This window comes from Phoxinus phoxinus (genome assembly GCF_949152265.1).
Source record: "Phoxinus phoxinus genome assembly, chromosome: 10".
NCBI lineage: Eukaryota > Metazoa > Chordata > Actinopteri > Cypriniformes > Leuciscidae > Phoxinus > Phoxinus phoxinus.
Window position 1 is genome coordinate 10,839,637 of NC_136885.1, and position 14,998 is coordinate 10,854,634.

Below are 14,998 nucleotides of genomic sequence, written 5' to 3' on the forward strand. Positions count from 1 at the left end.
CTGCTGCTGATGTTATTGCAGTAGATCCTAGATTAATTGTATAGCACATTAATTAGTGCATTTGTAACAGCTCAAATGAATGTATATCGCTTTTATGTAGATGCTAATAAAATGATCAGGATTTTAAAATGATTTTTATAAGTTCATTATGGTTGATTAGGGGAAATGTACCAGACCTATTGGGCAATTAACCTTATTTTGCTTGTAGCACAGAGTCAAGCTATCATAAGCTTTCATAATGACCCTCCAGACCGTCCCTGTTAGATCTAACTAAACTCATTTACACGTTATGCCTAGTGGGGAAATCAAAATTGAATTGAAAAATGTGGTAATCTTAGTTTTTTTCCTTTTCAAAAAAGTCCACCATAACCCAATTATATCATCCCAGATGAATTTCACATTACCGATGCCTTTGACATGGATTTTCACATCTCATGTGAAAAAAAAAAATGTGCTAAGGTATATTCAACGTATACTGTATATACGTTGATGAAATCCAAAAATGTTATACATTACAAAATACATACATTTATATCAACAAAACAATTTTTATGGATTAAATCAGGCAAAAATGGCTCTTTAAGGTAACAATTGCAGTTTTTTTTTATGTTAACAAAATCGATTGACTAAAGTCTTAACAGGGATCATAATTAACTATCTTTTGGAATAACCTTTATGCTGGGAACATGTCTACTGCCTTTAACCCCTTGGCGCTCTTTTTTTATTGCCTTTTTCGTATCACATAATAATCATACATTAGGTATCATTCGAAAGCTTATGAAATTCATGCTGTGAAAACCATTTTGAAATCGTACATAGCGTTACCATAAAAATGGTACAACTAAACCCTATAAACTTTTTTTAGTTAACGATCTGTAAGACTGGGGCTTTATTAATGCTTTTCATTGATTCAAGTAAATTTGTTGACATTTGGGTATAAAGTGTTTTAATTCTACGATATATGGTGTAAACACGTCTGAGTGCTGCCCTCTTCAGGTTGAACGGTGGCTACTGCAGTTGAATTTTCCTATTGGATGTTGTGGTACTGCGTGACGTAAGCAGGCACCAGCTCACCACGCCCTTGCCTACAGAGAGACGGGTCTCAGGTGCACGCCCCCCCCAGTTTAAATTTACAGTAAATTTAAACTTCCATAACTTTTTTTTCACTTCAGCAATAATCTGCTGAATATCTTCTTTAAAAACATGACCAAACATACGTCTACTGAGTATATGCCAAAGCATTCTTGATTTACAATTTAAGTTTGGATAGTGCATTTTCACGTTTATTCAAAAAAAGAAAAAGAAAAGGGGGGTGACCAGTATGATGCCAGCTTTCCAGAATTTTGAAAAGAGCATAGGCCTACTGTAAATCATACATCATGTCTTTTAATCACTTATTTCTTTTCAATCCATTTGTTCAGATGACTGTGACCAGTCTTTTATGTAATGCAAGCTTTTATATCAGAATCAAGTCTCTTTTACACTTACTGAAGGGACAAGCCAGACAAGAGTGCTAGGCTATATGAGATATAATGATCTCACTTCCCCGGTGTGGTGTTTTTTGCTACAGGAACGTCTGTTGCTGTCTCTGCTTCCTGCTCACATCGCCCGAGTGATGAAAGCTGAAATCATACAGAGACTACAGGGGCCGAAGTTTGGTCAGGTGGAAAACACCAACAACTTTCATAATTTATATGTACAACGTCACACCAATGTCAGGTGCGTCACCCCATACCACAAAAAAAGAATTTCTCACTACAGTCACAATCATGAATCATAATGAAGTACAATATTATGAGGTTGGAGAAACCTATATTATCTGAAGAATAGCTTTGTCCACAGACAAATCTATGAGTAATGTCTTGATGAAAGAAACATACACTTTAAATATTGTTTTTTTAATCATTTTCACCTATATTTCATATCCCCCAGAATATTTTGTTGTATGAATATCTGAACATGCAATATTTCAAAAGAAGGAACAGACTCTCTATTTAAAAACAAAACAAAACAAAAACAAAGTTAATCAGATGCATATAAATATAAATCTTAAATATGTATGTTCTTTTCCATTCCCGTGTCACACAAATGTACCTTCTCTTACAGTATTTTGTATGCTGACATTGTTGGATTTACCCGCTTGGCCACCGATTGCTCACCGGGAGAGCTGGTCCATATGTTGAATGAACTATTTGGCAAATTTGATCAGATTGCCAAGGTAAACTAAATCTGAAAATGAGTCACTTCAGTCCAGTAACTGACATGTACTTTATTGAGACAGATGCTTTTAGCTTTACCATTTCCTTCTGCTTTGGAAAACAAATGACTTTATACAACTCGAATCAAATGTTGCAGATTGATTACCAAGAGTTGCTCTTATCAATATGTTTTCTGACTGTTGAAGTCCTTGAATGTTTCTGTGTCTTTCAGGAAAATGAATGTATGCGAATAAAAATTCTAGGGGACTGTTATTACTGTGTATCTGGCCTCCCAGAGTCCTTGCCAAATCATGCCAAAAACTGTGTGAAGATGGGACTTGACATGTGCGAAGCTATTAAGTAAGTTCAGTAAGTTCACGTGTCTGCTTTCAGTGGTTCTCAGCTGGTGTTGTTAATGCAAATGTAATATTTGATCCAGTACTTTACATGGTAAATCTCACTTCTGCTGTTGGTTATGCATTTTCTAAATTTTGACACATTCTTTGACATACAGTATGTAGTTCATGGTAATTTTAATATATTTTACATTTTCTTTTTTGCAAACAAACATTTTTAGTGCTTGATGTCCACAGTCTGGCTTTTGGAGCAAAACCAGTTGTGAACCATTGGTCTAAACATATATCGAAATCTACATTTCCAAAGGGCTTGTTCATCTACTGATTGTTTCTTATTGATCTTAGCTGAAAGGTTCTTTGCCTCAAATCACTTGAAAACATCTGCCCTAATTTCATAATTATTATATGTTCTGCAAACCTGTTTACACTTTATCTCAAAACAGCAGTGAACACCTGGCTTTATAGCACATTACCACAGGAGATTACAAAATATATAACTTAAATAAGCATTCTGTTTCTATCTACAAGTAACTTCAATTTGCATAAAATTAAAAGCATTTTATAATACAATAAATAGAGTTTTAAGCAAACTGAGTGCATACTTGCAGTGTTACTATGACAGAATTCAGACCGAGTCAGTCCAGCAGCAAAGCTTCTATCCCAGTCCCATAATCCTCGGCGCAGAGGGGCTGATTGGTCTCGGCCCGGTGCTGCTGTGAAGGACATGATACCTGGCTGTCCTGATAATGAGTCAGAGGCCTTAGAGGTCAGACTGTGGAAAATGACTGGTGCTCAGTCTAGACGAGAGAGAGAGAGAGAGCTGTCTTTCTCTTATCTCTACCTGTTCTGCAGAAGCCTGGAAGAATGAAATCACTCTATTAGTAGTTGCAGGCAAATTGTGGTGGTGGAAAATATGCTGAAAAATCCTGTTAAAGGGACAAGCTGATTGCAAGGAAACTTGTCACAATCAGTGTCAATGTATAATCAACCGGGAGAAAAATGCAAAAAAAAAAATGATATGCTGTATGTTTTGAGTGCTCAATCTGTCATAGTGTAGACAACTCACTAGAGTTGTCATCATCTTAAACCAAGTGCTAATACATTTTTTACAGATCAGCACCATTTTAAAGGACTAATTCTCACTTCTTCTTTTTTTTTACATCTTTCCAAACCCATACGACTTTTTAGTTGTTCTGTTCATTGCTGAAACCATGGTAACACTTTACAATAAGGTTCATTAGTTAACATTAGTTAACTACCCTAGTTAACGTGAACTAAGAATATTCACAGCTTTTATTAATTTTAGTTAATATTAATTTCAACATTTACTAATACGTTATTAAAATCAAAGGTTGTATTTGTTAACAGTCAATGCACTGTTGACTAACATAAACAAAAAATGAGCAGCTGTATTTTTATTAACTAACATTAACAAATATTAATAAATGCTGTAACAAATGTATTGCTCATTGTTATACATTAACTAATGTTAACTAATAAACCTTATTGTAAAGTGTTACCGAAAACATTCTTCAATACATTTACAAAATCATACTGGCAATCAGATTCACTATAGATCTTGCCCTCTTAAACTTATACATCCTACTTAATGTCTTGTGACCAATCACCACACTGCAGGTTTTAAATGTCCTAAAGAAATATTTGAGCGCTATGGCATACGAGAAGAATTTCAGTGAATAACAATTTACATTTTAATCTGTCCCTACATAAAGCAATTGTACAGCTTCAGTAGACATGTGCTGCGTCCCAATTTGCATACTATCCATCCTAATTAGTATTCGAAATTAGAATTCGTGTGTCCCAAATCGAAGTATGTTTCGGAAGATACCCGGACGGTCTACTTTTTAAAGAAGCAATTATGAAGAAAGTAGTATGTCCCAAAGCTTGCCTACTCTTCTTCTACACTCTCAAAAGTATGTACTTTTTCTTCACAAAACAGTACATACTTTTAGGGCATAGTATATGTAGGTGAATTGGGACACAACACTGGAATATAGAATACAATGCATAAGGCCTAATTTTGAGGTTCTTTTAAGGTGCTTTTTTGGAGTTTGGCATCCTCAGGTCCTAATCAGATATGTTGTATGGAAAAGAGCAGCGAGGACATTCTGTTAAACATCTCTTGTTGTGCTCCGCGGAAGAAAGGAAGTCATGGGTTAGGAACAACAGGATGAGTAAATGAGTATTTTTCAAGAGGATCATGTACTTTTGATGCATCTCCAGCAACTCGTGAATTGGTGTGACAAAAACAACATTCAAAAGGTCATGCCTTTTAAAAGTGCATAGCCATGTCTCTTGTCTAAATGTGTTTCTAATCATGTAACAGCATAAGGTTAAATCAATGTTCTGATGTGTGATGGGATGTGTTGTTTTTTTCTTTTTCCTTTTCTATATAGGAAAGTGCGAGATGCCACAGGGGTGGACATTAACATGCGAGTGGGAGTTCACTCTGGAAACGTTCTCTGTGGTGTGATTGGCCTCCAGAAATGGCAATATGATGTCTGGTCTCACGATGTGACTTTAGCTAATTACATGGAAGCAGGTGGTGTACCTGGGTAAGCCATTGTAGGGTTTTTATGTAATTGTATGCTTCATTTATGTTGTTATTCATAATTATAATATGCATTTTCAGTTTGTAGAAGATGTGTAATTGTTAGAAATCTGGTGAGAAAACAATAGTAATTGCAAGTTCTTGATGAATAGACGAGTCCACATCACCTCAGTGACCCTTGAGCACTTGAACGGGTCATATAAGGTTGAAGATGGAGATGGCCAGGAACGTGATCCTTATCTAAAAGAGCATGGAGTTGTAACTTACTTAGTGATCAACCCAAAGGTATGAAAATCTCGAAACAAGTGAACAGTCACTTTTGTTTCCTTCAAGTCGCAAGTTTCAAAACTTTATTGCCAATGCTGCTTTCCTTTTACAAGCTCTTGTGTCAATACATATTATGTTGCCAAGTTGTCCAAGGTACTTACAGTAGTTGAGTAGGTTTAGTGAAGTTTGTCTAGAATGTGTTTATTGTTTGTGTTTTTTTTAGGTAGAGAGAAAGAGTCCTCAGCACCACTACAGACCCAGACACACCATTGACGGGGCTAAAATGAGAGCTTCAGTGAGGATGACCCGATACCTGGAGTCCTGGGGTGCAGCCAAGCCTTTCGCCAACCTTCACCACCGAGACAGCATGACCAATGAGAACGGAAAAATCAACACTGCTGTGAGTCCTTCTATGAACTAGATTTTACAGTAAAGACCTAACATAGTATTTACCAATAATTATTAATTAATTAAAATTTACATTTTATTAATTAAAATGTCCTTAAACCATTAAAATGACTACTGACAATTTTGAAAGCAGAAGTTTGATTTACCTGCCTAATACATGAAACAAACACTTTTTAAAATTAATATACAAAGCTGGTAAATCGGCCTTTGATGTTAACATCAATGGCTATCTGTCTAACGAAACTCTAAAGTATTTTGGCAGCCAACATACTGTATTTTTTATTAGAAGGACATCCTTTGATGTTAGGAACATAAGGGGCCCTATCTTGCACCCAGCGCAATTGACTTTGTACACCGACGCATGTATCATTCCTATTTTGCACCCGCTCAAAGCGGACTTTTCCCTCCACAGACACACGTCGGTTAACTAAGAAATACACTTGCGCTCCCCGGGGTGGTTCAGCGCAAAGAGGAGGCGTGTTCCGGCGCAAAATTTCCCTGGTGCTATATTCCAGTTTTAGAAAGCAATTCCGCCACTGACCAGGAAAAACCCAGTCTAAAGACAGTGGCGCGTTGCGCGATAGTCATATGGTATTTTAAGGGCGCGTGTTTGGCCATAATGTAGCGTGTGAACAACGCGCATACACGTTGATTCTCTAATATAAACAGACGCAGCAGTTTTAATTTTTGCAAATCATACATTATTACAAGGAAAATCATTAACACACGAGGGAAATCATTGTTGTGTCCGTGAAGATGTGAAAAAAATCTATCTAGATAAAAAAAAAAAAATCTTCTAGATTACACATTTACCCAAATTATACGCCTGTTTAACCGAAGCTTATTTGGGTGGGTTTCTCCCATCATCCCCAATGTCACTTCTCTGTGTTTTATGGTCCTGATGAGAACGTCGGTCTCCTCGGCTGTGAATCGCTCCTGGCGTGCGCGGGCAAATCGCCGTTATAATAGCAATCCGCGTTGGAACAAGTGCGCCTGCTCTTAAAGGGAATGTGAGAGGACGCTCTGATTGGTTTATTTCACATAACGCCCAAACCACACCTATGAATAATGAAGCTACTTCAGACCAACCCCTTTTAGATTTGTGCCGGGCGCAAGAGGCATTTATCCCGCAGGGAAAATAGCAACAGCGCCCAAGGCGTGGGAGGCCGGCGTGCTAACAAGGACGTTAACCGCAGCCTCTAGCATCAGTGTCTAGTGCACCTCTTGAGGCCAAAGGAGTGAGGTTTACATGCAAAGCTCTTACTAGCGTACTTCCATTGCTTGGTATCGATTCAGATGTTCCAATTCGACTCGATTTCGATTCGCAAGCTCTAAATTCGATTCGATTTCAATTTCGATTCTAAATTCGATTTCGAATACCGATTCGACTAAATGAATATAGATTTAATACAAATGCTATATTTATATAAAAAATGGTGAACATAAGTTTACAAGTGGTTAATTAATACAAATAAATTAAGAGCCACACACCTGTATATTAAACTCCTTTTATTTTAGTTACACACTGTTCATTAAAACCCAACTTCAAATGCATACAAGGAATAGACAGGATTTTGATGCAAGATGAAAAATTGATGCTAAAAAAAATTGGACAAGTCAGAACAGCCGCATGCCTTGATCAAACAGGATCAGGCTATTTTATGATTAAGATAAAACACACATTTATAATCTCACAGCATTCTCTAACATGGAGTCTGCAAGCCTATGAACAGTGCAGGAAAACTAATACTTGCTTTTGGGTGATAGATGAATAAATAAAAAATACAAAATATCGATTTTGGGCCTTTGAGAATCGAGTTTGAATCGACCACATTTTAAAAATCGATTAATCGAAAAATATATATTTTTGCCCTACCCTATCCGTTAAACACGGTAATGTAGTTAATGGTATAGTTGACCCAAAAATTGTAATTATGTCATAATTTACCAACCCTCAAATTGTTCCAGACCTGTATACATGTATTTCTTCTGCTGAACACAAAAGAAGATTATTTTGAAGAATGTCGGTTACCAAACAGTTGATGGGCCCCACTGACTTAGAATGAAATAGTGTGAAAAAAGTCCATCAACTGTTTGGTAACCGACATTCTTCAAAATATCTTCTTTTAGACCAATATTCATACAGGTTTGGAACAACTTGAGAGTGAGTAAACGATGACAGAATCTGGCACAATTCTGGCAATGATCTCCTATTTGCATAGTTATTCATTTTATAGCAAATAAAAACAACATCATAAACTGTAGGTGCCGCTTCTAACAACAATGTAAAGCAGTCGCAAGAAGCTTTTGTTCTTGTGTCTCTTTTTTTCTTTTCTGAGATGTCCCAACTGCTAAAATTACTCACCACCTACTCCTTCCTTATTAACAGGATGTCCCCATGGGCCAGTACCACTTTCAGAGACGTTCAGAGAGGTGATTTAAGTTCTGTATCTTTATCCAGCAATCACATTACGTGAGCATACTAAAAGCAGTTATGCTACAGTAGGTAACATATTCGATCTGTTCTAAAACCTAGTGAGCTGTCATATACTGTATGTATTGCACATGATGCTGCCTTAGAAACAAGGTATCTTAGGTTAATCTAGATGCCTACCTACTGGAATAACCTTCACTTCACTACTTTCATAGACATGTTTTGACTTTTGTATGGACATAGTATCGAAACATATACAGAACAAGGAATATGTATAGAATTAATTGAAATTGTAAATATATTTTAAATGTTTGTGAATGCAAGACAAAGAGTCATTAAGTCTGTGTCATCTTCAGAACAAAATCTCAGAAGAAGCGTTTTGAGGAGGAACTCAATGAGAGGATGATTCGAACTTTCGATGGCATCACTTCTCAAAAGTAGGTCATCTCATATCTCCGCTGTATATTCACCCCTGATGTTTGATGACCCAATTCTTTTTTGGTTGGTTTTATCTATCCATTTTATCTCTCTTTTGTTTTAATTTTCCATAGACAATGGCTCAAATCAGAAGACATTCAGAGAATATCCTTGTTTTTCCACAATAAAACATTGGAAAAAGAGGTTAGCATTGATTCTTTGCAATTTTTACTTGAAGTGTCATCCGTAGTTCATCATTAACAAATCAACATATCAATAATTGAAACACAAACCTGTTTGCTTTCACCCACAATGAGATGGAATGAGATGAATCAGTCAACTAAATAAAAAAAGACACAAGAAAGGATGATTATAGATTACATATACACAATGCTCTGTGAAAACAGTGTGTCTATTCCCTGCAGTATAGAGCAACAACCCTGCCGGCCTTCAAATATTACATCACCTGTGCCTGCTTGATATTCTTCTGCATTTTCATCGTGCAGATCCTGGTCCTGCCAAAGTACGTTCATTCATCCTCTGCACATGTTTCACAGTGCATGACAACACAAAATTGTAGTGAACTGGAGCTGTCAGGGTGAATTTGTTGAATATGAGTTGGAGATGTCAGAATGATTTTGTGAGCGAGAACACCTGTTCTCACTCTCTTCAGTTTGTGATTTAAGACACCATGTGCTCTCTGTCTCTTTCAGAACTGCAGTATTGGGAATATCATTTGGAATGTCCTTCTTAATTCTGTCTGTGATTCTGCTCATTTGCTTCATTGGGCATTTCTTGGTAAGTGCCAGTGGAGTGTACAGTGTTTATTTTGTTAATAATGTCAACACGGTTTTAGCAAGAGTTGGCTCGTTGGTTCATTTCACACAAGACGATTACATTAAGTTAGGTACATAAAATTACAATTGCACAAACTATTTGTTCTTTTTTTAGAAGAAATACATTTGTCTGCTATTGTTTGGAGCATTCTGTGATAAAGAAAATAATAATTTTAATAAATATATTTAAGTGTGAACTGAATATAATGTTTTTGGACACTTAACTGCATGTTGTTTTCTTTTTATAAATAAAAGGTAACACTTTATTTTACGGTGCCCGTGATACAGAGTAATTACATAATTAAGTACTTAGTAGTAGATGTTGTAATAACATGTAACTACATGTACTTAACATGTAACTAAGTTATGGAACAGCCTGTACTTACACATTGTAATTACACACATGTAATAGGCAGCTACTGTTACACATATGTAACAAGCCGGGTCAGTTACATATGTGTTACCGACTTGGTACAATGTAATTATATAAGAAAGTACTTAGTACTACACAATGTAACAAAAAGTACTTAAATATTTTACTAAGGTGTGAAAAAGCCTGCAGGGGTAACATGGGCTGTTACGCCTATGTAATGGTCAAAGTCTGTTACAAAGCTGTTAGTGTAACCGGGAGATCCAGATCTGTACTTTAGTTTGGATTAACTCACTAGTATAAATCACAGCATAAATACATGTAGTAGTTTTCTAATTACATTGAAATTACATAATATTACACAGGGATAAGCTACGTAAAATAAAGTGTATTAAGATTGTACTTAAGTGTACTTCATGTGTATCTACATACCTTATCCATCTGTACCTTAGTTTGAATTAACTCACTAGTTCACAGCATAAGTGTACTTCATGTGTATCGACATACCTTATCCATCTATACTTTAGTGTTTAATTAACTCACTAGTTCACAGCATAAATACATGTAGTAGCTTCCTAATTACATTGCAATTACATAATATTACACAGGGATAAGCTACGTAAAATAAAGTGTATCAAGACTGTACTTAAGTGTACTTCATGTGTATCTACATACCTTATCCATCTGTACCTTAGTTTGAATTAACTCACTAGTTCACAGCATAAGTGTACTTCATGTGTATTGACATACCTTATCCATCTGTACTTTAGTGTTTAATTAACTCACTAGTTCACAGCATAAATACATGTAGTAGCTTCCTAATTACATTGCAATTACATAATATTACACAGGGATAAGCTACGTAAAATAAAGTGTATCAAGACTGTACTTAAGTGTACTTCATGTGTATCGACATAACTTATCTGCACTGTAGTTTGGATGAACTCACTAGTTCACAGCATGAATACATGTAGTAGTTTCCTAATTACATTGCAATTACACAGGGATAAGCTACGTAAAATAAAGTGTTTCAAGACTGTACTTAAGTGTACCTCATGTGTATCTACATACCTTATCCATCTGTACACATGAAGTACACTTAGGGACAGTCTTGATACACTTTATTTTACGTAGCTTATCCCTGTGTAATATTATGTAATTAGGAAGCTACTACATGTATTTATGCTGTGAACTAGTGAGTTCATCCAAACTACAGTGCAGATAAGGTATGTAGATACACATGAGGTACACTTAAGTACAGTCTTGATACACTTTATTTTACGTAGCTTATCCCTGTGTAATATTATGTAATTTCAATGTAATTAGGAAGCCACTACATGTATTTATGCTGTGAACTAGTGAGTTCATCCAAACTACAGTACAGATAAGTTATGTAGATACACATGAAGTACACTTAAGTACAGTCTTGATACACTTTATTTTACGTAGCTTATCCCTGTGTAATATTATGTAATTAGGAAGCTACTACATGAATTTATGCTGTGAACTAGTGAGTTAATCCAAACTACAGTGCAGATAAGGTATGTAGATACACATGAGGTACACTTAAGTACAGTCTTGATACACTTTATTTTACGTAGCTTATCCCTGTGTAATATTATGTAATTGCAATGTAATTAGGAAGCTACTACATGTATTTATGCTGTGAACTAGTGAGTTAATCCAAACTAGAGTACAGATGGTAAAGGTATGTAGATACACATGAAGTACACTTAAGTACAGTCTTGATACACTTTTTGTTACATTGTGTAGTACTAAGTACTTTCTTATATAATTACATTGTACCAAGTCGGTAACACATATGTAACTGACCCGGCTTGTTACATATGTGTAACAGTAGCTGCCTATTACATGTGTGTAATTACAATGTGTAAGTACAGGCTGTTCCATAACTTAGTTACATGTTAAGTACATGTAGTTACATGTTATTACAACATCTACTACTAAGTACTTAATTATGTAATTACTCTGTATCACGGGCACCGTAAAATAAAGAGTTACCAAATAGAATATAGATGAATCCTTTTTAAAGTTACAAAAGTTCTTCAGTCAAGATCAAAAAGGGATTTTCTTTTTCTTTTGTTCTTTGATTAACAGTAATGACTGCACTTTAAGACCCAATGCACAGATCCAATATACTGTAACACATGCGCATTCTTTTTCAACTGTTTACGTTCACTTGAGACATGTTTAGAAGGATATTTTGACATAATTATGTGTTTATTTGTCCGTTCAAGTGCAAGAAGATGCGAAAGAGAACTATATTCAGTATTCGTGCACCGTATAAGAGGCAGCTTTTTGTGCGTACACTCTGGATGTGAAAATAGCTTGCGAGTGCCGAATTAAATTATGTTTTCTGTCTTCTTGCACTTGAATGGCACATTAAAATGCACACACAGGAATCAATAAGCGTTTTCTGATCTTAAGGATCAGATTTTCAATTCCCATATATATATATGTATGTATGTAAGGGATACTGTATAGTGAGGAGGTGGTTGTTATAGTGTATACAACTCCCGGCAGGCTGATTATGAGCCTGACGCGAAGCGGAGGGGTCTTGAATCAGCCTGAAGGGAGTTGTATTCGCTATAACAACCACCTCCTCACTATACAGTATCCCTTGTAATATATATATATATGGGAATTGAAAATCTGATCCTTAAGATCAGAAAACGCTTATTGATTCCTGTGTGTGCATTTTAATGTGCCATTCAAAATAATTTGACACAAAATATTGATTTAAAAACTATTAATATGGCTTCCGCTAAAGAAAATAGTACGTTCCGTCTCTACGGTTAGAATCCTGCGTCCATGGCAACGCTCTGTTTTTCATGGCAACAGTCTGTTATACTTAGCAGCGGTCTGTTATCAAGAAATAACAGACCGCATTCTACATTACAATCCAACCAAGCCATGTAATAAATATATATAATGTATATATATACATGTGTGTGTGTGTGTGTGTGTGTGTGTGTGTGTGTGTGTGTGTGTGTGTGTGTGTGTGTGTGTAATTACTAATTACTAATTGTAAACTTGCATTTTAGTCTGGGACTAGGTTTAAGCCTTTTCTGTGAAACCAGAGGTTTGTCATACAAGTGTGCAAAGTTGGGATCGTAAAATATTGTCAAGTTTTAAAGGGGAATAGGAAATGCATCCCATATCTTTTCTTTTCTTCAAGTCAAAAGAAAATACAATCCAAATTCCATTTAACACATTTAGGGCCAGATTTACTAAACAGGGAAAATTAGCATCAGAGAGCAATCTCATAAAAGCACAGATAGGAGTGGAAAGTTCTGCACGTGATCTACTGACGATCCGCAAATTACAGAAAACGGACGCAGCTGGATCATTTCCATAACGCGATCTACGAAGAACAGCGCAAATTAGCATCTGGTTGAGACATAATACCAGTAAATTGACTTGCGCAAATATTAGTAAATCACCTTGCATGATTCATTTACATTAATCCTGGCTTGATCTAAGCCCTGTCTGTGAAACCAGGCCTAAGTTATTTAACACACACTATCCAGGATAACAAATCTGTGACTTTTTTCGGTCACAACCCACCAATTGAGAAAACCTGGTGCAGAACACAGAGTTGTCATTGCTATATGCATTATCTGTTGGAGTTCAAGGACATTAGTTTGTCTTTAGTTTGACTCAATGAAAGAATCTAGACACAATATATCATGCTTTATATATTAGATGGAGAGATAATCCTGCATTAAAAATCAAATTGGTCTTGGTTCTTACAGTATATAGCAGAATAAAACAGAGCTTTACAGGTTGGTGCTGAGGTCATGTTCATTGTGTAGCTACATTTCAGAAGGTTTTATGCTTGCTTAATACTGTGATAGTTACGTTGACTCAGCTCCTATAGCTTGAGTAGGTGGCTTGAGATGTAGGAATATTTCCCAAATGTAAAAAAAAAAAAAAAAAGGTGCTTGAAATGAAGTGAATCATGTGTTTATTTCTCCACCATGACCTTGCGATAACCATGCGTCAGTTGCGGATGAGTTATACAGATTTCCTAAGGCATACCACAATAATATGATTCATCCCACCACACAATTTAGTACTGCACTAATGTAATATGTGCTTCAGTAACTTTACATAATAAATTATCTTGGAAAATGTGTTAAGAGACTTTCTTTCTAACCATCTTTTGAATTCTATGAATAAAATACTTTCTGTATTATTTTCATGTGTGTTGACCAACACTAGCATTGCAATAAGACGGCCTCTGCATCTTGGCTCTGGATCCTTAGATCCTCCGGAATCATCGCCAACAAGCCCTGGCCACGCATCACCCTCACCATGGCAACCACAGCCCTCATCCTGATCATGGCTGTCTTCAATATGGTATGTCAACCACAATGATACAGGACATTTCATATGAATACTTTAGTGCTTATGGTCATACAAATGCAACACTGAGAAGCTTGCTAATTGGATCACACACACATTACATTAGGAGCATTGACCACAGGAGTCTGACATGCGTTATTGCAAAGTTTCTTGGCAGAGAGTTGTGTCCATCTGCGCCCCGACTGCAGAGAGCGGTTTGGCCTCCAGTTTTGGCCATTACACTTGTGGCATATGTCACTGTTTGTAAACAAACATGAAACAAAATTGTCAGTGTTAATCTTGTATTTATCTGTCATACAGGTCGGGGGGGTCTTATTTGTGTAATAAACGGTATGATTTGCCCTATGCAATAGGATAGAAAAACCTTTCAAAAAACATTGCGTTTCAGAATCAGTTGACTTAATTCATTGTTCATTCATTTTTAATTTACTAATAAGGAGAAAATTAAGTCTCAAATCACAATCCAATTGTGCTGTTTTATGTTTATAAAGTATTAAATATATAGTTTGTCAGAAGAGAACTGGGCCTGGTTTCTCCCAAGGTTTTTTTTCTCCTTTCTGTCACCTGATGGAAATTTTGGTTCCTTGCCACTGTTGCCTTTGGCTTTTGGCCTGCTTAGTTGGGGACATTGATTTAACATTTAATATTCAACAATAATATTGATCTGACTGCAATGACACCATTATATGAGAACTGAACTGAGCTTGATGATGACATCACGGTTTTCTCCAGAGCGGCTATATTTATAAAT

General features: G+C 36.0%; 1 protein-coding gene across 6 annotated transcripts in view; it reads left to right on the top strand.

The window, feature by feature from the left end:
- Positions 1–14,998, top strand: part of adcy2a (adenylate cyclase 2a) — a 126,030-nt gene that overhangs the window by 93,039 nt on the left and 17,993 nt on the right. For all 6 annotated transcript variants that reach the window (XM_079625828.1, XM_079625829.1, XM_079625831.1 and 3 more), the window contains 12 exons: positions 1,571–1,719; positions 2,107–2,218; positions 2,431–2,558; positions 4,972–5,130; positions 5,279–5,411; positions 5,617–5,793; positions 8,191–8,234; positions 8,592–8,672; positions 8,787–8,856; positions 9,078–9,175; positions 9,366–9,450; positions 14,104–14,241. In XM_079625828.1, coding sequence (XP_079481954.1) covers positions 1,571–1,719; positions 2,107–2,218; positions 2,431–2,558; positions 4,972–5,130; positions 5,279–5,411; positions 5,617–5,793; positions 8,191–8,234; positions 8,592–8,672; positions 8,787–8,856; positions 9,078–9,175; positions 9,366–9,450; positions 14,104–14,241 — 1,374 coding nt within the window. The remainder of the gene's footprint in view (positions 1–1,570; positions 1,720–2,106; positions 2,219–2,430; positions 2,559–4,971; positions 5,131–5,278; positions 5,412–5,616; positions 5,794–8,190; positions 8,235–8,591; positions 8,673–8,786; positions 8,857–9,077; positions 9,176–9,365; positions 9,451–14,103; positions 14,242–14,998) is intronic.